The 23,954-nt window shown below is 42.0% G+C and overlaps 1 protein-coding gene across 1 annotated transcript; it reads right to left on the bottom strand.

The window, feature by feature from the left end:
• Positions 1-4,323: 4,323 nt before the first annotated feature.
• On the bottom strand, positions 4,324-23,382 carry DNAJA2 (DnaJ heat shock protein family (Hsp40) member A2). Its single transcript, XM_055145521.1, has 9 exons — positions 23,163-23,382; positions 21,519-21,578; positions 20,576-20,799; positions 15,484-15,564; positions 15,131-15,264; positions 13,425-13,621; positions 7,387-7,531; positions 7,117-7,244; positions 4,324-6,087 (listed from the first exon to the last, which is right to left on the bottom strand). The coding sequence occupies exons 1-9, from the start codon at positions 23,238-23,240 to the stop codon at positions 5,896-5,898; spliced, it is 1,239 nt and encodes a 412-aa protein (XP_055001496.1). The 5' UTR covers positions 23,241-23,382; the 3' UTR covers positions 4,324-5,895.
• Positions 23,383-23,954: the final 572 nt, after the last annotated feature.

Below are 23,954 nucleotides of genomic sequence, written 5' to 3'. Positions count from 1 at the left end.
CCCCCTCCCCCCAAAAAAGAACAAAAATAACCATTGGTATGGGTGTGGGGAAACGGAATCCTCATCTGCTGCTGGTGGGAATGTCAACTAGTCTAACCTTTTCTGAAAATGATTCTTTTTTTTTCCCTCCAAAATAAAAAATTCTTAAAAAAAAACTAAGAATTGCTCTTCCGTATGATCCAGCAATTCCACTTAATGGCATCTTCCCCAAGAGCCCAAAAATTATCCAGAAAAGACATTTGCTCTTGTATGTTCACTGTAGCACTATTCACAATACCCAATATTGGAAACAATCTAGGAACAGATGACTGAATAAGGAAACTATCATACAAAAGAAGTTGAATAGAATATATACAACTACTTGACTGTAAGATTGAAATAATGCAATCTATTGCTACTAGGGTAGACCTGGGGTGTATCATGCTGAGTGAATTTAGAAAGGAGGACAAATATAGAATGATCGCTCTCATATGTGGGGTATAAAGAAATATAGTAAGGAAATAACAAATGCCCGAAGACAACAGAAGCTGGGAACAGGTCCTTGGTAGGAAGCCTACTGTGGTAGGTGGTATAAGAGGGACTAGGAGGGGGAAACACTAGGACAGTGATGGAGGGAAGTGGACACTGGTGGAAGGTGATGCTGAATGACTTATGCATGATAGCTTTTCATTAACAGTATTGCAAATGACAATGCCTAAAATTAAAATATTATGACACCAGTGCTGGATACACAAGTAAAGGCCTTACACCTGGTTGACTCAAGTTCATTCCCATGATATCTACCAGGAGGGGTTCCTGAGCAGTGAGTGGGCCAGGAGGAAAGTCCTGAGCACTGCCAGGTGTGGCCGAGCCAAAAATAAACTATATGAAAAAAAACAAAAGCACACAAGACAAAAAAAAAACCCAAAACACCAAAACCTGGAGTTAATTAAAAGCTTTTTTACTTAAAAGATATTATCAGGGAAGTGAAGACGACCAATGGAATAGGAAAAAATAATTGCAAGTCAAGTATCTGATAAAGGAAAAACGAAGTGTGGTAACAACTCTTATCCAGCAATAACAAGATGAGTTATCAAGCCTTGTAGAGATACAGCTCTTTTTTTCTCTTCAGTTTAAAATTTTTTATGCTTTTGAAAAAAAATTTTTTTTGCTTTTTGGGTCACACCTGTCTGTGCACAGGGGTTACCCCTGGCTCTGCACTCAGGAACTACTCCTGGCGGTGCTCAGGGGACCATATGGGTTGCTGGGAATCAAACCCGGGTCAGCCGCGTGCAAGGCAAACGCCCTACCCGCTGTGCTATCACTCCAGCCCCTTTTTATGCTTTTGGATCACATCCTATGGTCTCTCATAGGGCTACTCCTGGCTTGGTGCTCAGGAGTTACTCCTAGGTTTGTAGGTAGAACCATCTGTTTCTGGAGAGCAAACCCAGGACTCCTGCATACATTCTTTCATTTACCACCACCTGCCCTTGCCATTTCCTTTCCAACTTCAGTGTTGCTGCTGACATTGTGATGCCAGGGTGTTGCATACATACCTAGCTGTGGCGCTTGCACAATTTTTTAGCTATGGTACTCACCAGGGACTGAACACTCTGGTATGTGATGCTCACACACTTGACACAATGCATACTGAGTTGTGCTCCTTCAGTTGCAGAGGTTACATTATGTGCTCACCAGAGGTCATATGGTTTCTCAAATCATTTTAAATTGCTGCTGTGATTGTGAGAGATGAGTATTTTCTTCTATGGTGTTAACACACACCTGGCTGATGGTGCAACTGAAAATTTCTTGCAATACCAAGAATCACAGATAGTAGAGCTGCCAGGCTCAAACAGGGCAAAGCAGTTCAGAATGCATTCTGCACAATAAGCACTGGAGATATGAACTTAGAACCATACACTTGCCAGGTACTACGATACTTCATGTCCAGATATGGAAAGCGGGTTTGAAAAGCTATATACATTTCCAATTACGTGGAATCCTTAGGCAAAACCACTGTTTTTTATGGACACAGGAGTAAGAATAGGGAAGAGGAATAGGTGAAATGGGATAATTTTAGGGTGATAAACATATGTATTACTGTCTAATGATACTACGTCAAAATAGTGACCTTTCAATCATTGTTTCTAACTTGGGAGCTATCTGATACCCACTCCATTTCATCCCTGTGTCCCCTGGATATTCCAAGGAGGACATAGATGGACCCTATCTGGTCCCCCAAGCACTGAGCACAGACAGGAGTGTTTGTTTCCTGAATTCAGAGCCAGGAATAACCTCCGAGCATCACCCCCAAACAAGAATGTCATTTAGAAGGGCTGGGCAGATAGCTCATGCTTTGCACACAGGTCTGTCTGGGCTCAATACCAGGCACGAGGTCACCTGAGCTTAAGCAGAAGGTGCGTTGGTCGATAGGAATGCAGAGAGAAAACAATAGTGCAACTATGTTACGAATGTAAGGAATAATCTCACAGCAGTGCTGGCCGGAATAATTTGGAAACAGTTTATAAAATTAAAGGTGAAAGTAAGGTAAAGAGGCTAGAAGCACAATAGGTAAGGCTTGCTTTGCATGCTGCCTGTTTGGGTCTGGTTCCCAGCACCAGTGACAGGAGTAAGCCCTGAGCACAACTGCAAATGGCCTAAACCTCACCCTTTCCACCCTCTGCTTCCCCACAAAAGGTCGCATATGTGGTTTACATATAGGAGATCCAGGTTCAATCCCAGGCATCAACACATGGTCCCCTAACCAGCACTAGAGTAAACAGTAATGAATAAGAACAGAAGTAGACTCTAATCACCATATGGCCCCAAACAACAAAACCCTTGCAGTGTAGTTAGTAGCTAAAAGTTTTCTGTATGAGTATGGTTACAAAACTTTATTTTGGGGCCACACCCAGCAGCACTCATGGATCATCTGTGGTGTGATGCTCAGGAGACCATATATGGAGTTGGGAAATGAACCCGAGACAGCATATGCAAGGAAAGTATCCTACCTGCGGCACCATTTGTTCCCAGTTTAAAAACTTGTATAATGCTTTACATATACACTGGGAGAATTATAAGCCAGTGGGAGCAAGGTTTCGCAACACTTCACTGAATTATCATTCATTCATTCATAACATGCAAGTTGGACTGCCAGAAGCTTGTACACATAGCTTTAGAGCCTAACCTGCACAATTATGCTCTGGCATTTGAAATGAAAAATACTGTGATAGAATGTTTGGTTTTTGCTTCTGGTTCCTGCCATAGGAACTCCTAAATTCACTATAATTTGAAGAATGTTCTGAGAGGGTTATCTTTTCATCTTTCTCTCACAACTTTTTTTTTTGCTTTTTGGGTTATACCTGGCGATGCACAGGGGTTACTCCTGGCTCTGTACTTAGGAATTACCCCTGGTGGTGCTCAGGGAACTGTATGGGATGCTGGGAATTGAACCCGGGTCGGCCGCATGCAAGGCAAACGCCCTACCTGCTGTGCGATCACTTCTGCCCTCTCTCACAACTCTTAAGCCCTCAATAATTCACAACAATGAGTTTATATTATAAGGTGGCAACTTTTGAAAGACTGTTGAGAAGAACCAAGCACGTGATTAGAAGGTCAGAAATTTCCAGCACACTTCCAGATCTCCAGGAAGGAGGGGGTTAAGATTGAATTTAACAAGTTTTGTGCTCCTTTGCCCCCCACCTTCATCTTCCAGGCAGTACTAAGGAGTTACTAAAGCCACTCTAGGTGGTACCTGGCTCTAGTACTTGATCCCTAACATACTGACAGCTGCTACAAATCCTCCACTCACTAGAAAAACTAAGTGTTAATGACACTGCTAACTAAAACAAACCTACAATGAATACATCATATTAAATCAGTTATGATTCCATCTGGGCAACATCTGGCAGAGCATGTGATTTCTCCAGCCTGACTACATTTTATATAAAATGTTTAGGAAGTAAATCCATAAAAACCGACTAGTGAGACCAACAGGAACTGGAGGATAGCAACAAAAAGCAAATGCTAGGTTTGCTTTTTCTAGAATGGTTTCTTTCCTAGAATGGTGAAAATACTTAGGTGTGGGTGACTCCAAAATTGACTGATTATACTGGAGATACTTAACACTACACCTTCCTAAAAGGATAGCTGTAATGGCATATATTAAAGCAGTTATAAAAATTATCTGTGCTGGTGATACTAAAAGTTTATTCACTGGACAGGTGCTCTACAAAGTAGAAGCAGACTACAAAAAGCATTAAGTTATAACCAAGTTTTATTCCAGTTCCACATGGTTTTGTTATAGTAAACAAACCAGAATGAAAGGACTACACTGAACAGCTCTAATGTTTTATAAACCTTTATTGGAAAGGCTACAAACTTTATATTGCCACTGCAGTTCTTAAACACTTAAAGTGGTTGTGGGGAAGTAACCTCGAATACAAAACTACTATGCTGTTGAATCTTGCCCAGGCTGGTTGTAAATTTTGTACAATGGAGGTAGAGTGGATAGGGCAATAATTTAAATCTCACAGGCCTTGATTAATGCCATTTTTTTTTCAGGTTCTAGTCAACCTAGAAATAAATTACAAATATTATAATTGGGTTCAGGGCTGGCATATTACATTTAAAATTGTTTTCAGTTTTCCCCCATTTGTTTCTTTTACAAATGTAAAATTTCCAACTGAGGTCTCTTTTCCTTAAAAGTGTGTTCTAAAAATATTTACTACGGGAATGAAAAGAAGTGATAATCAGAAGATAGAAAGAACACAATATCTTTTTCATAGTAGTTTTACCTGATTTTTCTCATACCAGCCTAAGAGATACTTTTCTATAAAATGTTGTAACTAACACTTCCCCCAATCTCGAATATTCAATTTAATGGAGACAGCACACCTTTAACTTAATATTTAACAAAAAAAAAAAAAGCTTTTTAACAGGATCTATGCAGACATGGTTCTAATATTGATTTGCTGTTACTTTATTTTTAAAAAGTGGTGGTAGGGAGATACAGAGGTTAGGTTCTTCTGGCTCCAATGCTGAGAATCATATGTATGAGTTACATTAACTCAGTTGTCCTTGACTCTATAAAGCATCAATTGAAGCCAATAAAAGCTTGTTTCTACCAACATACCAAACTTTCTTTTGCCTTTTAAAACTGTAAAATGGGCATAAGCTTCAGGCCAATGGGTTTGTGAGGGTTGTTTAAAGGAACCAGCACTAAGGCTATATTATCCAGTTTAAGGATATACTTTACAGTTCAAAATATCTTCTTCCTTCTAAAAATGTGACACAAATAATTTACACCACTTCCTTTTATTATCAAGTTTCAGAAACCTTTCACAAGATGGTTAAAAAAAAAAGGGGGGGGAGGAAAAGTCCCAAAACCTACAACCACAGCTAATGTTATTTATTCCATTGTTCCCAGTCTGATCAAAACCCATTGTGTGCAAAAGCCCATTTTTCCATGCATCTAAATGATAGATACAGGTTATGAAATTCTTTATTCTATTTGTAGCAGCTTATGCAGGTGCAGCCAAACACAAAGCTTCAGGACAAATTGTACACAAACTTTACAATGTGGGATCTGAAATTAAAATATGAAACATAAAATCTACACAAAACTGAAAAAAAATCAACAGATATCAGGACTGCAACCTAATAACCAAGTGTGAAAGGGAGTCTTGTTTCCTTTCAAGTGCTTTATTCTGCTACAGAATAGTCAAAATGAAGATGGTAAAGCTTTGTGGTTAGTTTAAATTATACACTCTGTAGATACTATACCAATTTTAAAAGTTACACATAGACCAACAGATGTCCATCAGTTCATCTGAATTGACCGGACACTCCAGCTGGGTCGCTGAAAACAAATCAGGCAAACGTGGAAAGAAAATCCACCTGTGCAGTTTGCAGAGTTTACTGATGGGCACATTGCACTCCTGGTCCATGATGGCTGCTGCTTTCTTCATCAGAGCTATCATTATATGCTTCACGCCTCTGACCACCTCCTGAGCCCCTAGTGCTATCAAATTCCTGAAGCTCTACCTCCTCTGTTTCTCCAATTATGTTTGGAACTTCTGGTCTAGATGGCAAAAGATCTTCTAGTTCCTTCATTAAAACAAATAAAGTAAGGTTACTTCTAAGACATCTTCATAAACTTGCCTGATAATTCAAGGAGAGTGTTAAAATGCACCTATTTCTGTACCAAGTCAGAAATGACAAATCGATAACCCATCAAATCTGCAGCTGTCATTGGTTGCTCATCTTGATTTTAGAAGCACTGTAGCAGTGTAGTCCCGCTCATCGATTTGCTGGAGCGGGCACCAGTAACGTCTCCATTGTGAGACTTGTTACTGTTTTTGGCATATTAAATACGCCACAGGGAGCTTGCCAGGCTCTGGCGTGCGGGTGGGATACTCTCGGTAGCTTGCTGTGCTCTCTGAGAGGGACAGAGGAACTGAATGCGGGTAGGTTGTGTGCAAGGCAAACGCCCTACCCGCTGTGCTACTGCTTCAGTCCCTGATTTTAGAAATTAAAAACAAAACTCCTGAACTAGTTGTGAACATTCATTTTTTTTCTTTTTGGGGTCACACCTGGCGATGTACAGGGGTTACTCCTGGCTCTGCACTCAGGAATTACCCCTGGTGGTGCTCAGGGGACCATACGGAATATTAGGAATTGAACCTCGGTCAGCTGCATGCAAGGCAAATGCCCTACCTGCTGTGCTATCACTCCAGCCAGTTGTGAACATTTAAACATTAAAAAATTCCCCAACAGACACATCTCCCCATGTGAAACAACCAGCAGATGCTATGCTGGGGTTTGCTCTCTATGGGTGAGGGATCTGATCTCCAGGGAGCTCAATCTTTTCATCACTTTAGACTAGATTGGTTTTACAACTTATTCCCATTTGGCCCCATAAATATTTACACTAACAATCTTTGCTTCACTCATTTCCAGGAGAGCCTACGAGGCAAATATTTTCAGAAGTCTAACCTTAAAAACTGTGATATGTCAACATGCAAATCAAAAGCTGACACTCACCCAAATCAAAAGCTGACATGTTTCTTAAATGTAATAGTTGAAAAAGAAAAAAAAAACCCAAAAAACTAATGCTTAAATTCGAAGAATACTTACAGAAAGTTTGTCTGGGTTGATCCAGTTGTTTTCAGGAAACTGCACATCGAATTTTATGTAAAGATCACCTTTTTCAAAAGGATTACGGTACTGTGGCATACCTTCAGCTCGAACTACACGAACACATCCTATTATTTTAGCAAGTAAAACGGAAATGAAAAAGCTTGCCCAAGGTGTTTAGGAATATTAAGTCACCATAAAAACAAACTGTAAAACCAACCTACAAACAAACCACACAGAATCCTGGATCAAACAAAAATCAAGATTTACCTGGTTCAATTACTTTGCCAGGAGGGTATTTTACGACAATTTGACGTCCATCAAGGTGTTTAAATGTGAACTGAAATCCACACAGTGCTTCAACAAGTCCTATCTTATATGTCATGTGCAAGTCATTCCCATCTCTCTGGAACACCTACAGAGCACAAAGAAACATTAAAAAAAAATCATGATTTAATACTGTGCTATGTTCCCTGAATCAGATTATTCAAACTGGAAAAATGAAAGTGAGTCACAAGGCACAGCAGATGTACTGAAAATAGAACCAGACATATTCTGTAATCATGGCCCATTTCCTGATCCCACACCACTGAGCAAAAAGGTATACTAGGCCAAAAGGAATTCTGTATAACAGTTTCACCTTACAGTGCTCCTTAGACATAACCCTAACAGAGGAATAGGGGGATACAACATAAAAAAGTCAACCAGTAGTATTCAACCAAGAAAGCCAAAAAGGTTTAATCCAATGCTTTAAACATACACAAATAAGGTCTCTCACCTAAATTCAGAATCTACTTTAAATGGATGTAAGTCTTCTCAGCAATGGAAAACAAATTACCAAATGCTTTCTTTTCAGCAGATCGACTTTAGGGGGGAGAAACTCCAAATCAATAATAATGAATTTTTTGTTGAAATATTGAATGTAATCAAAGTAAAGTGAAAGTAAAGTGAAATTTACCAGTTACACATGCGGGGTGGGGGGAGGTATATCGTGATTCTTGGTGGTGGAATATGTGCACTGGTGAAGGGATGGGTGTTTGAGCATTGTATAACTGAGACTTTAACCTGAAAGCTTTGTAACTTTCCACATGGTGAATCAATAAAAGAATTTAAATAAATAAATAAATAAATAAATGGATGTAAGTCAAATAGTAAATGCTAAAACTGTCTTATTCCATTACAGCATAATCCTCGGGACTAGATCAGTGGTCGGTTTTTGTATGTGCAAACAAATTACAATTACTGGGTGAGATAATGCAACAATAATACAAAGAAAATGTTTGTGACAAGGTGGAACGATAGCACAGCAGGTAGGGTGTTTGCCTTGCACTCGGCTGACCCGGGTTCGAGTCCCAGCATCCCTGATAGTCTCCAAGTGCCAGGAGTAATCCCTGTGCATCACCGGGTTTTTGACCCAAAAAGAAAAAAAAAAAAAAAAAAAGAAGTTTGTGAGCCTTCAAAATGTATAGGTATATGGCTGAACTTGGTTCAATCATTGTACTAAGTACAGGCGGATTCTTGAATAACCAGATCCTGAGAACTACCATGTGTGATCTAAAAATGCCTGCCCAAACAAAAACACACAAAAGACGAAACAAAGCTAATAGCAGTCATTCTATGTTTTTCCCTATTGTAAATCTTTTTTTTTTTACCCCCTATGTTTTTGGGCCATACATGGTATTACCCAAGAGTTACCTCCTGACTCTGCACCCAGGAATTATTAAAATCAAAGTTTAATGCAATACTTTCCACTGCTTCAAACTTTAAAATGCCAGTGTTTCTGAACATCTTACACTATCATTGTTCTAAAACCCCTGTTCCTTTGATTAAAGTTATAACAGAATGAACAAGAAAGAATAGCAGGTTCTGGGGCCGGAGCGATAGCACAGCGGGTAGGGCATTTGCCTTGCACGCGGCCGACCCGGGTTCGATCCCCGGCATCCCATATGGTCCCCCAAGCACCGCCAGGAGTAATTCCTGAGTGCAGAACCAGGAGTAACCCCTGAGCATCGCTGGGTGTGACCCAAAAAGAAAAAAAAAAGAAAAAAAAAAGAATAGCAGGTTCTTAGATAAGAAAGCTCAACCTGAAGAGACTCCAGTAAAAATGAGTTATTTATTTCTGACAAGAGGTGGAGGGAGTGGATAGGCCGGATAATTTGATGTGCAGGGGGAAAAAAAAACAACTGGTGGGGAGAAAGTAGGTAGATTGTATGTGATTCACAGAAAATAAACAATAATAATTATTTTCTCTTGTTTTTTGGTTGGGGCTCTTGGGGCCAACCCCGCAATGCTCAGGGGTTACTCCTGGTTCTGCACTCTGGAATTACTTCCTGGGAGTTCAGGGAATCAAACCTGGGTGGGCGTGTGCAAGGCAAACACCTTACCCACTGTACTATTGCTTTGGCCCCAAGAATAGTAATCTTTCTTTTTTATATTTGGGCCTTTATCCAGTGGTACCTGGGGCTACTCCTGGCTCCATGTGTGGAGACTGCTCCCACTGGTGCTCAAGGGACTATGCAATGCAAGGGATTAAATCCATGCTTCCTCCATGCAAAGCATGTGCTCAGTTCACTGAGTCAATACTCTGACCCAGTTGAGGTAATTTTTTTAAAATCCAGGGAAAGAACCTGAGATAAAAATACTTAACACTCAAAATAACGTCTGAAAAGCCAAATACAGTGTTACAGAGGAGGGATTAACATTATCAGATACTGTGGTTTTCAGCTGTATTAATGTACTACAGTACCAAGAGCACGAAAACACATCTGTACCGAAAGATCAACACACACGAAATACGTAACATGCAACACTCTACTGTAGCACTGTCATCCCGTTGTTCATCGATTTGCTCGAGCAGCCACCAGTAACATCTCTACTGTGAGACTTGTTAATGTTTTTGAAATATCTAATACGCTACGGGTAGCTTGCCAGGCTCTCTGAGAGGAACGAAGGAATTGAACCTGCGTCGGCTGCGTGCAAGGCCCTACCCGCTGTGCTACTGCTCTAGTCCGAACACTCTACTAATAAAACAAAAATGGTACAACCATTGGCCTCTTACTAGATGAACTTCCATATCTTGACCATTTTCTATTTTCTTTTCGTTTTCATTGTTTTTGGGCCACATTCAGTAGTACTTTGGGTTTATTCTTGGTGGTGCTTGAGGGACACGTGGTGCCAGGGACTGAATCAAAGTTATCCACAGGCAAAGTCAAGGGCCTTAAAAACCTTGTAATACTTCTCTGGCCTCTTTTTTGATTTGTCTTTTTGGGATACATGCAGTTGTACTCAGGGCATCAAACCTGGGCTAGCTACCTGCAAAGTAAGCACCTTTCCAACTGAACTCTTTAGCTCCCTTACTTAAAAATTGTATTCTCATTAGGCACTGTGACAAAACATTGTCATTAGTGCTTTAGGCAAACACATTGCTATACCACAGACCATCTGAGTATTCCCAAAGTACTGTCTCTATGATCCCTCTCATATTTTCTTTTCTACTTTACAAAACCAGTTACACCTGCTCTCTGTTGAGTGTGCCCACACAATTCCCCAGCTGCCAATAATTTTAAGTCACTTATTGACAATACTTCTTCACATACAACAATGTAAAACAGGTTATTCACTATCTCTTTTGATTCTACAAAATGCTTATAAGAAAGGACTATTCTTGCTTTTAATAAGCAAAGTCAAGTACAAGGAGACAAGAGTTAATGAACTGGAATACATATACATAATTGCCTTATCTCCAAATCCAGTAACCTGTACTTAAAAAATTCATATTCATTATATAACAACATTAAAGACTAAACTTAAGAGGTTAAAACCAGGTTTGATCAGTTTTTTTTTTTTTAACCTTTTTGAGTCACACCTGGCAATGCACAGGGGTTACTCCTGGTTCTACACTCAGGAATTACTCCTGGCGGTGCTCAGGGGACCATATGGGATGCTAGGAATCGAACCCGGGTTGGCTGCTTGCAAGGCAAACGCCCTACCTGCTGTGCTATTCCTCCAGCCCCTTAATCAGCCTTACATACCCCAAACTCCAAATCCATGATGACTTCTCCAAATAAGCATTACTTTTAAAATTCCTCACTACACCCTCACTACTACACTTTTTTTTTCTTTTTGGGTCACACCCGGCAATGCACAGGGATTATTCCCGGTTCTGCACTCAGGAGTTACTCCTGGCAGTGCTCGGGGGACCATATGAGATGCTGGGAATCTGAACTTGGGTTGGCTGCATGCAAGACAAACGCCCTACCCAATGTGCTATCACTCCAGCCCCTCATTACTACACTTTTAACTGCCTCAAATTTTATTTCATTAACAGCTCTCAAATTATTCCATGTATACATCAATAAATAACCACATGCTGTTTATCTTATAATACTGTCTACTCTATACCCAAGCAGTCAAGTATCTTAATTACTTGACTGTGTCTTTTTATGCCTTATGTGGTGGTATGCATGAAGTAGTGAACAAATTATGAGTTAAAAGAATCTTGTAAAAGAATTATAAATACTTCAACCTACCAGAAGCTAAAGCAAATTCTAGAAAAAAATTCACTATTTTTAATCTCTGGGCCTACTCAGAGGTATTCATGGCTTACTCCTGCTCTGCACTCAGATATCACTCCTGGGGATGATGCCAAGGATCGAATCCATGTTGGCCCTGTGCAAGGCAAGAGCGCTACCCACCATATTATCTCTCTGGTGCTGAAATACTATTTTAAATAGCCCAATAATCTTGCTATTTATAGGTTTGACAGTGTCTGCAAAGGCTCAATTTTATAGCTTTTCTGAATTAAGAAATGTCACTGGTACACCCTAAATAAAGCTAGTACAATCTAGAAAGATAATGAATATAACCAAATATCCAGAACGCACATTTCAATATGGCTTTACTAAAGTCTTGAGCACTAGACTGCACTCTAATTTCTATGCTAAAACCAGTGGAGTATCCTTCCTTTAATTACCCTATGTGCAGTAAACAAAAGACTTAGATTCAAAAAGCTCAAATGCTAAGTTCAAAATTTCAGCTCTGATAGAACACTCTAGTTATTGTGGATATAGCTTCAGTTTTATTTGATATGTCATGTTTAAAAACAGATGGAGAGAAAAGCTCTAGGAAATTCTAAAGCAAGTGATTCCAAACAACTTTATAACCTTATATAAGATGTGCATGAATGTGTCTTAAAGACCCAACCTCAGAGAGAAAGTGGAATGGACCAACTTGTGACTCTCCTCTGAAAATTTATGGTAGCACTCCCTTTCTCATATCTGCTTCATCTAGTTCTCAATAAGCAGAAAAAAAAATAGTAAACAGACTTTCAAAGGAAATTTTGAGTAAATGTGATCAAGTATGAAGCCAGAACAATCTGTCAAATGATCCTACCTCCAAATCCTTCTTATCATCAATAATTTGGGTGATCAAAAAATTATCATTAGCTCTAGATATAACTATGACTTAATAAGATACACAGCAATTACATGTGGGATCCACATGATTACATGTGGATCTTACCAAGATCCATAGCAGGATCTTATCAAGATTCACAGCTGTATCATCAAAAAGAAAGCGAAGTGGCATAATCACAATCACATACATTAGACATGTGGCTTTCAACCACTAACCCTGCATTCCATATAAAAAGACCGAACACTGCAGCATATTCGACTAGTTCATTTTGCTTTGTACACAAAATAGATATATTACAGGGGCTGGAGTGATAGCCCAGTGGGTAGGGCGTTTGCCTTGCACGCAGCCGACCCGGGTTCGATCCCCAGCATCCCATATGGTCCCCCAAGCACCACCAGGAGTAATTCATAAGTGCAGAGTCAGGAATAACCCCTGTGCATCGCCGAGTGTGACCCCCCCCCCAAAAAAAAAACCCAAAAAACAAAATAAATATATAATACATATCGAAATTTTAAATAAACCTGTGAAATCTTTCAAGAAAGTTCACCTTGACACACAGTATGTAGAACAAATCAACAGCAGTATTGAGGAGTAAAGCCCTGTTTACTCACCACCAATCAAAAGGAGTTTCACAGTGAAAAATAGGTTGCTTTAGATCTGGTCCACAAAACAAAAGGCATCAGATTACAGTGCTAGTCAAGTGGCCCAGCTGGAACCAAAACTCTTTCCACAGTTCTGCTGACTATACCTGTCTTGCTGGTTTCCTAAACAAGTCAGGAACTCAGTTTGACCACTTAAACACTTCTATGTTCAGTGTTGCTCAAGGGAAACCAAACAGATCAAACCTGTATCATGCACAACCCACTTCTAAACAAAAACAGAAAGGAAGTTACCTCATGCTCCTTTTCCTGAAGCAAAAGAACAATGTCTCCTGGTTCCACTCCTGGGGCCTGGTCTGCCTCCCCAGTAAACGTAATTCTCTGTCCATGTTTCATGCCTTTGTCTACATGAACTTCAAGAATCTTGACTTCTTTAATCACCTTCTTCCCTTCACATTTTTTACAACGGTCTTTTTCATTAATTACCTCTCCTGGAAAAAGAGGTCATTAAACTTCTAGTGCACCATACACGCACACGCACGCGCACGCGCACGCGCACACACACACACACACACACACACACACACACACACACACACAGACACTCATCCCAACCCTAAATAGCACAAGTCCTAGATAAAGCCTTTATTAAATAGAATTATAAGCTTTAAAATAATTGCTATTGAAAGTCTAAATCATCTAAGACTAATGATCAAGGAAATAAAACAAGTTAGATGCTAGATTTTCCACAGATGAAAAGTGTCACTAAAGGATGAATCCAAATAAATATTCTTGGGCCTGAGATAACTTAAATGGCAAGTTCCATCCATTCTCCATTCATGCTACTTGAATCAATGGGTCTTGAATCAACCAGGTAGTCCAAGACTGAACATTGACCTGTAAACCATCAGGCCCACAAAGCTGAGCTGTGTATGGCAGGAAATTGTCCCTGAGTACTGCTTGGCAGAGCAATTCCTATCCCCAATTAAAGAGCCTTTGTGAGTCATTAATACATGGTATAGTGGATAGCCCTAAACACTTATATTCCATGCTTAGGACATCCTAACTTCTTTTCTACGTATTTTTCTAAAACATTTGATAAGTGATATAATAAAGTATAAATAAAGTTTTACATAAAGTACATAGTGATAAAAAAGCACTGATTTCTAAAAGCTGAGCATCAGCATACTTTAATACTTAGATGACATATATAATGGACTTCAGGGACCGTTTCAAGAACACTACTTTGGCCAAATGTGTCCTCAAAATAATAACACGTAAGAAAAAATCGTTCAACTTTAGCTTCTAGATACTGTCAACTGTCAGTAACACTATGTAATAAAGTAAAAAGCAATGAGAAACTCTAGAAGGGAAATGTAAAATAAGCAGCTTATTCCAATTCCATCTCTTCTAGGAGCAATATTAAATAGGATATTCAAACTGCACTGTCCAACGTGGTAGTTATTAAATATTTAAATATCAGTTTCTAAGTCATATTAACCATATTTCAAGTAATCAGTAGTCAGAGATGGCTCAGTGGCTATCAACCAAGCATACATATACAGAACTTTTCTCACTGCAAAAAAGCTCATTAGGACTGCTCTAGAACAACCGTTGGTGACATTGAATACACCTATTTTCCAAGTACTATTTAATTAGAAGTCATGGCCATTTATTTACATATTATCTGTGACAAAGTATTAAACTAGAGATTGAAACTTTCCAAAAACATGCAGCACAAAACCAGAATGATGCTCTCCCGTTAAAGAGCTTTACTTGTTATTCTTAAAGTTAACAAATGTCTATGGTAAAATCCGTCCACTATCAGATTATTTTACCAAGTTAACCCATGCATTAGTATATTATTACTTCCACATTTTTCTTTCAGAATTAGCATATTTTCTTTAGTTCTCTATTACACATTGAGAAATAGTAAGCATCTCTATTTTGTGAAATCCCAGTTCATTCTAACATAAAATCAAAAGTATTGGCATGAATACCTTCTCCATTACAGTCAGAACACACAGACTGCATCTGTTGCACCATTCCTGGAGCCAGCTGTCTGATCATGATGCGTACACCTCGACCTCGACAAGCACTACACTTCTGCACAGCTCCAGACTTTCCACCTTGGCTAAAGCAAGCAAAAACAAAAATTAAATTTGCCCATGGACAATTCTAAAAGAAAATATATTATGCTGTTCACCTTTACCTTCAATCCCAATGACTGGCACTCCAACATATTCATACTGAAGAGTTTAAAAATTTTAAGTTTTAAGACAGTTTTGATTTGGTACTCATTGTACCACCAAAACAAATGAAGTTAATTGCATAGATCAGAACATCCACTTACCCATTGCATGCACTACAGAGTACATTCTTGCTAAGTTGTAGTTTGGTTGTCTTGCCATTATACAGATCTTCTAAAGATACTCTGGGGAGAACAGAATATGTTCAATCAAACTTTGTGATGTTTTCTTAAATAACAAGATAAAAATAATCACTGACATAGCAATTTTCACTTCTACTATAATGTGCCCTTCACTCCCCTTTTTATTTTGTGGGCCACACTCAGGGATGCTCAGGGGTTACTCCTGGCTTTGCACTCAGGAATAACTCCTGGCAGATGCCTAGGTTAGCCACACACAAGGAAATCACCCTTCCTGCTGTACTATCTCTACAGCCCCTCTATTATGACACTTTAACACAATTATTTAAAATTAAATTTACAGAAGTTTTTTGGTTTCTTTTTGGCTGACACCCAGCAGTGCTTAGGAGTTACTCCTGGCTCTGCACTTAGGAATTAGCCCTGACGCGGTGCTCAGGGGACCATATGAGGTGCTGGGAATTGAACCCCAGTGGGCTGTGTGCAAGGCAAACACCCTACCTGCTGTGCTATTGCTCCAGCCTCTCAGGAATCACTTCTGGAAGGCTCAGGGAACCATACCTTATGCCGAGGTTAGCCATGTGCAAGGCAAATGTCCTAACCTGCTATCCTATCTCTCCAGCCCCAAATCAACTAAAGTTTTAATGTATAGCTCTAATTAGTAAACTTTATCATAATGTGCAGTATACTATGTTCAAAATCAAACCCTACTGGATCAGTCAAGTATTTTATTGTGCTGCATTTTTGGATATATGATAAACTGCAGAGAGCTAGGGATATTGCTAAGTGGTCAAACATACTGACTTGTATGTGCAGACCCTCATACGATACTCCCAGCACTGCATTATATGGGCCCTATCCAATAAAAAATAAAATCTTAAATGCACAAGCCCAGGCATTCAAACTCTCAGGCACAAGAAGTTTTCTACCTAATGTAATTCTAACCTAATCCTTACATCCTAATCTAGTTCTGAAAGAGATAAAATTATCATTAAAATTTTATACAACAGAAAAGGTTGACCTATGTGATCCTGACCAAGATCACATAAGCAGTCTGACTCAAGCCTGTGCTTTAGCCCTTCAGAACTCAGAAAGGTCGGTTATTACAACTTGTACTGACTAATTCTTAAAAAAAGAAAAAAAATTAAGAGGTTCTATCTACAAGTTGAGAGGAGAAACAGGTTTTCAACAGGTTTTCCTCAGTTTTAGAGGTTTTATTTTTTTAGAATACTGTGTATATGAATGACTTTAAACAAATTTTCAAAGTGGATAAGCCAAAAACAGAAATAAAAAGATTTAAAAAATATGTATCTGGGGCTCGAGAGATAGTACAGTACATATGAGTTTGCCTTACATGAGGACCACCCAGGTTCAATCCTTGGTACATAGACAGTTCCCCAGTAACACTAAGAGTGGACCAAAAACCAAACAAAACAAGGAAACAAAAAAAATCCTTTAAACTCATTTTGTTCTCATAGCATATTAGAATTGGAAGACCATTTCCAAACCTTGTCAATAAAATGAATGTATAGCAAAAAATCCTCAAAATGCAATAAATCAGGATCTGGCAACAAGGAATTTAATTTGGTTTTACCCTTTTAAACTTTTTTTTTTTTTTTTTTTTTGCTTTTTGGGTCACACCGGTGACACACAGGGGTTACTCCTGGCTCTGCACTAAGGAATGACTCCTGGCAGTGCTCAGGGGATGATATGGGATGCTGGGAATCAAACCTGGGTCAGCCACTTGCAAGGCAAACGTCCTACCCGCTATGCTATTGCTCCAGCCCCTAGGTTTTACCCTTTTAAATGCATTTCAAAATTTCTCAAGATTTACTTGAACAGAAGAACGTATCACCAACAAATTTCAATACTGGAACATCGACAATTTAACTGGATTTGAAAGCATTTTTTTTGGGGTGGTGCCAGGGATTGAACCCAAAGCATCACATCTGCAAGGCAAGTGTTCCCCTAGTCTGTACCTGTCTTTTATATAAGTTCTTATGGAAAAATCTAACCAAATGATAAACATGATTTATTTAATTTTTAAATACTGAATCACCGTGAGGTAGATACATACTTACAAACTTTCGTGTTTGCGTTTCAGTCACACAATGATTGAGTACCCATCCCTCCACCAGTGCCCATTCTCTACCATCAATGATCCCAATATCCCACCCATCACCGCCACCCCATCCCACCTCTGTGGCAGATAAACATGATTTTTGCCCCTTTACACATTCAATCACAATCATTATGTAAAATGACCGAAAGACCAGAAAATGTTCATTTCAACAAATATGGATACAGAAAAATATGGGTAATGGTCTGGTATAGCTGACACTCTCTAGCACTTGGGCTAAATAGGCTCAATTCTCCACAAAGCAACTTAACAGTATTATCAGCCTCAAGACACTGGGAGTCTCTGCCAAGAGAGACAAAGCTTATATATATAAAAGCATTACTTATAAAGAACAAAATCTGGCAATGGGCAACTGAAAAAGTGACTAAATATACCATAGATGGAAGTGTAACTCAAATGAAATGTTACTATAACCAGAAAAATTTGAAGCAATGCTAAAACAACAAAAACTAGAACTGCATTTACTATATACTATGAATTAAAAGTTTGTAAATCTCCCACTGGTGGGGGGGAGAAGAGGGGAGGAAGGGGGGGGGGTACCCCGCCACTGATATACACCCAGTGCTCCTTGGCCAGGGAAAGCTGCTTCGTATCAGTGCAGGGGACCTAACTCAGAGACTTCAAAGATGCTAGATATGAGGCCAGACAGTACACTGGGTACGGTGCTTGTTTTGCATGCAGCCAGCCAACCGAAGTTTGGTCTCTGGCAATACATATAGTTTCACACCTTCTAGGAGTGATCCCTGAGCAGGGCAAGGTGAGAACTGCCAGGTGTGGCCCAAAACCAAAACATAACAAACAGGGGCAAGAGATAACAGCAGACAAGGTACTTGCCTTGAATCCCACATGGTCCCCCTCCAAGCTTCTGGTGTGGTCCAAGCCCCACCCCCAAACAAAAATGCCCCATGTTAATGCTATTTCCCTAGGCCTTAAAAAAAAAATTTGGTGGGGGTAGGGATGTCGTGTGGGGATACTTACTGGTGAAGGATGAGTATTCAAACATTGTATGACTGAAACCCAATCTGTAACTACGAATCTCATGGTGATTCAACTTAAAAAACAGGGGGTGGGGTGAGCAAAAAGGATAGTACAGCAGGTAGTGTCTTGCACGCAGCCAAACTAGGTTCTATCCCTGTATCCCATATGGTCCCCCAGCTGTCAGGAGTGATCTGAGTACAGAGCCATGAACACTGCTGGGTGTGGCCCCAAACTGGAGTAGCAAGAATGTGTGTGAAGTAGCAGCACACCCACAGCACATACAGTGTGTACAGGGGTCATTCCCCATGGCACTCAGAGGACAATGCGGTACTGCCAGGTTTCCAACCCCAGGTTCATTTATGAAAACATGTCCTCTAGCCCTTTAGCTATCTCACCGATACAAGAGCAAACATTTTTAAGGATAATAAAAGGAAATGTAAGAAGAGCATGCGTTCTTGACCCTAATCTCAGATAGATCATCTTTATCAGATGAAAACATATGAGGGGAAAATACAATCAAATTTAAGAACGAGATTTAGGAATCAGAGATGGATCAGAGATGTGCTCTGTGGTAGAGGACATGCCTTGCACATCTGAAGCCTGGGATCATCCCTGGAACCACAAGCGAATAAACTAAAAAAGTGAGGTTCAAACGGTAGATTATGCTTTAATTCCTCTAATCTACCCTAACGTATTAACTATGTAATATCTTTAAAATGTACATTTGAGCTTAATTTGCCAGTAAAATTGTTGGGTCATGAAAATGCCATCAAGATAAAAGACCTCACGAAATTTGCAAAGTAAAATAGTTATTTTCATACTGGAGAGGGCTCATAGGCTCACAGTGTAAAATCAAGGTCAGATGCCATTCATATGTTGGCAGGTTAATGTCAGGCTTAAAGCCAGCAACCTCAATGGAAACCAATTTAGGAAAGTCCATTGCTGAGGATGAAATAATGAGCGACTGTAACATGCAAACAAAACAGCTGGAAAGGGATGGATAGTACAACGGGTAGGGCATTTGCCTTGCATGAAGATGACCCAGGTTTGATCCTTGTAATATAGCATATGGTCCATCCAGCACTGCCAAGAGTTAATTCCTGAGTGTAGATCCAGGAGTAATCCCTGAGCATTGGCACATGTAAGGCAAAAACCAAATACAAAAATAGGATAGTCTCTTTGTATGGATTTGAAAAGAAAAGAAAAAGCCCTGGAAGATCAAGTACCCCAAAGAATTTTCTTTCTTTTTTTTTTTTTTGCTTTTTGGGTCACACCCAACGATGTTCAGGGGTCACTCCTGGCTCTGCACTCAGGAATTACCCCTGGCCGTGCTCAGGGGACCATATGGGATGCTGGGAATCGAAGCCGGGTCGGCCACGTGCAAGGCAAACGCCATACCCGCTGTGCTATCACTCCAGCCCCAGCCCAAAGAATTTTAATTATCAGAAACTTATGTACTAACAAGCCTCAAATGGATCTAACAAAACCAATAAAATACCCAATAAAATTCCAGCCATATTTTAAGACATAACAACACAGACACATTCATATTATCAAATTCAACTTAGTCACCCAACAAGAGTAGGTTTTTTTTTTTTTGGGGGGGGGGGGGAGTCATACCCAGTGATACACAGGGGTTACTCCTGGTCCTGGCTCTACACTCAGGAATGACTCCTGGCGGTGCTCGGGAGACCATATGGGATGCTGGGATTCGAACCTGGGTCGGCCGCGTGCAAGGCAAATGCCCTACCTGCTGTGCTATTGCTTCAGCCCCCAACAAGGGTAGTTTAAGTCGAATGAAAATTTTTTTCCAATCAAAGACTTTTCCTCTACTAAAATTACTACTTTTAAAAAGTCACGATTAAAAAAAAAAAAAATAAGAGGCCAGGGATGAAGCTTTAATAGAGGGTTCCATCCTCATCACCAAGAGTAACAACTCACTTGAGTGGATGCATCATGTCTTCTCCTCTTCTTCTGCCGTTTCGACTTCTACTTTGATTGCCCATGAAGCCAAATAATCCCCCACCAAAAATGTGAGAGAAAATGTCATCCATTCCACCTCCTCCGCCACTGCCTTCCCGAAGACCCTGTTCTCCATATCTGTCATATAATTCCCGTTTCTCTGGATTTGATAGTACTTCATATGCAAAGCTTATTTCTTTGAACTGTAATGAAAAAGCAACAAGGAAAGCAGCTGCACTTTATAGGTAAAGACTAATAAAACTCACATAATAAAAACCTTGGTCTAGTACTACAGAGATAGTATAGTAGGAAAGTTCTTGCAGACAGCCTCTGGGGTGTAATCCCAGTAGTCCATAGGGTCCTCTGAGCACTGCTAGGAGTTACTCCTGGGCACAGAGATAGGAATAAGCCCTGTTTTACTGAGCACCATAGAGTGTGGCTCAACGCCCCACGCGCCCCCCCTCCCCCCATCCCAAGCAAAAACCTTGGCCTGATTCTGGTCTTTTTATCTATTACCACTGCCTGGAACGTTAGTATTCCCATTTAATGAAATAAGCAAGTTTTATAAAGGCTTGGATCTAAAGCGATGATGGACTTTTCCTCATCTTTTTTATCTTTCTTTTTTTTTTAAACTAAAAGACAAATGACAGATTCAAACACACTGAAAATGAGGTCCAAATTTTACCATTCAAATTTAAAAATGTGCCTGCCAAGGTGGCAGGCAGGGGGTGGTGGGTGAAGAGTGGGTGGGAAGGAACCTGGGAACCCTGGTAGAAAAGAGACACTGGTGGTGGGACTGGCTCTGGAACATAGTATGCTAACCCAACAACTCTGTAAACATGGTGTTTTAATAAGATTATAATATAAAAAGTAATCTAAATTTAAAATGAAAACCTTAAAGGTTAAGTTTCAAATAACTTACTTTGTCTCCAGCATTTGGATTCTTATCAGGATGGTATTCCTTGGCTAATTTTCTGTATGCCTTCAATAGAAGATTAAAAGAAAAAGGGAGAAAAAAGTTAGGTACAAAGATCAACTTAAAGACTTCTGAGTGAAAAATATCTTTATCCATCCAGATTGTTTGGCATTTTCCCCCTCCATACTATATACTCGTTAATTTAGTGTAACAGAGTGCCCAACTGGCTATTCTCGCAAATAACTGATTTCTCAGATACAATGAAAACAAGACCAAAAAAAACCAAAAAAAAAATGCCGGGGTTGGGGCTTAAAACATTCTGCTGCTTTCACCACCATCACGTCTGTAGCTGCCATACACAGACCAAGAAGACTTCAGCAACTCAGAAATGATGGCTAAGCTTTCAGACTGCAAGACATGGCCCCAAACAAACCTAGGTAATCACTGCTCGAGATGCCTCCTGCCTCGTCTTCAAGGGAACATCGAGTTAAAAAGGATAAAAAGAAAACCGAAAGCAAGCAGGCCGCCCTAAGAGTTTCACCTTCCGGAGAGCGGCTATTAATCGCGACCCCAGTTCCCTGGAGTGACTGGTTAGCACCTTACTAGGGTGGCCTCCACCCGCGAACACCCCCCCCACACCGTTCCCCCCCTCCCCGCACCTTCATTCAGGGCCCGGGTTATATAACACACGAGCATTTCCGGTAAGGTAACAGGAAGTCCATTTTACTCTCCAGTCTCGCGTCCCACTGCCTGCCGGAGCCGCCTCATGTCTCTCGGCGCACAAACCCGGTCACTCGAACCCCCCTGGAGGATGCTCCGTGTGTGTGTGTGTGTGTGCTGGGGTGGGGGGGAACGCTCCGTCAAATGCCTCGCGGGGGTGTGTGTGTGTGTGTGTGTCCGGGATGGGGGTGGGGGGGCTGCAATCCCGAGGCGCGATAACGAAGCCGCCGCGGGGTTATTTTTAGTCGGCCTCCGCTCAGGTGCTCGGCCGCGACCCCACGCCCGGGGTGGGGGACCCGCGCCCCGAACGCCCCCATGTCGGCGGCGGCCCACAGAACAAAGCTCGCCCGCACGCGAGCCGAGCCGAGCCGAGCGAGCGAGCAAGCGGGCGACCTCTGGGCGGCACGCGCGAGGGAGGCGCTCCCGGTGGCCGCGGCGCCCGGGAAACGTCCCACAAATGCCCGGCGACGGCGGCGTGGCCGCCTCTCTCCTCCCCGGGGCCGGCGGCGCGGGGCGCCTCGGTCCGACCTGTTTTTCCGGGGTGGCGACCTCGGCGCGGGTGGGCCGCGCCACGCTAGGCCCCGGGCGCCCGGCCGCGGGGTGGGGGTGGGGGCGGGGGACGGGCGGGCAGGCAGGAAGGAAGGAAGCGTTTTTCGCCGGTTTGCGACGGAGTGGGTTTTTTGGTGTTTTTTTTTTTTCCCCCTTTTTTTAATCTGCGGCATCTGCGGCGGGCGGGGCCGCGGGCCCAAGGTCAGCCGAGGCTGAGTGCGCGACCCCGCGGCCCGGCCACGCCGAAGCCGGCGCCGGCTCGCGGGCCGCCCCCGCCACAGCGCGGCCTGGCCCCGCACAGGCCCCGGCCCAGGCCCCGCGCCCCTCGCGATCCCGTGCGGCCGGGCCCCCCCTCTCTCGTTCTCTCTCCCCCGCCAATACCTTCTTCAGCTCGTTCTCGCTGGCGCCCGGAGGGACGCCCAGAATGTCGTACAGCTTCGTGTCGGCCACGTTCGCCATGGCGGCCGGCCTGGCAGCGCTGCAGGGCAGGAAGGCGGCGGAGCTGACTGAGCGCGGAGCCGGCCCACAGCGGCGGCGGCGGCGGCGGCGGCGGCGGCGCAGGCCCAAGCAGACAGCGGAGGGGAAGTGGGGGCGGGGCTGAACTTTGACCCGGCGCACGGCGCGCCGTGACGTCGCCGCGTGGGAACCGCCCCCCGAGCGCTCGGCCGCGGCCGTTGGAGGTCGGGCGTGGGGATTGCCGCGCTGTGTGTCGGGCGGGAGCCTTAAGCCGAGAGGTGGAGACGGGCGGACCGGGCACTGCGCTCGCCTGGAAGTCACCTGCGAGGGGCTTTCAATGGAGGCTGTGGCGGGGGCGCGGGGAGGGTCTAGGAGCCTGAGCGATTCAGGTGGAAGAGAAAAATTGGTCCAGACCTCGGCGGAGAGCCCAATTCTGCAAGCTTGTGCATCAATCCCAGATGCTGCGGGTGGACCCGCCGGTGTCTGGTTCAGTTTGGGTTTTATTTAGCCTGAGAAACGGGACCTGGGGCGCATTTGCGTATCTCTCGTGTTTTAGGTTAGGAAATTAGACAAACGTGCACCCAAAGTGTGAGGCCCCTTCTGTGCAACAGTTAGCTACAGTTTTACAAATTTTTGTTTTGTATAGTCTTCCTACTCTTACAGGTTTGTAAGGGAAACCATTTCATTCATAAGTACGATGTGTATATTTCACATGTG

This window comes from Sorex araneus, chromosome 8, assembly GCF_027595985.1.
Source record: "Sorex araneus isolate mSorAra2 chromosome 8, mSorAra2.pri, whole genome shotgun sequence".
NCBI lineage: Eukaryota > Metazoa > Chordata > Mammalia > Eulipotyphla > Soricidae > Sorex > Sorex araneus.
This window is presented reverse-complemented; position numbering and strand designations above follow the sequence as displayed.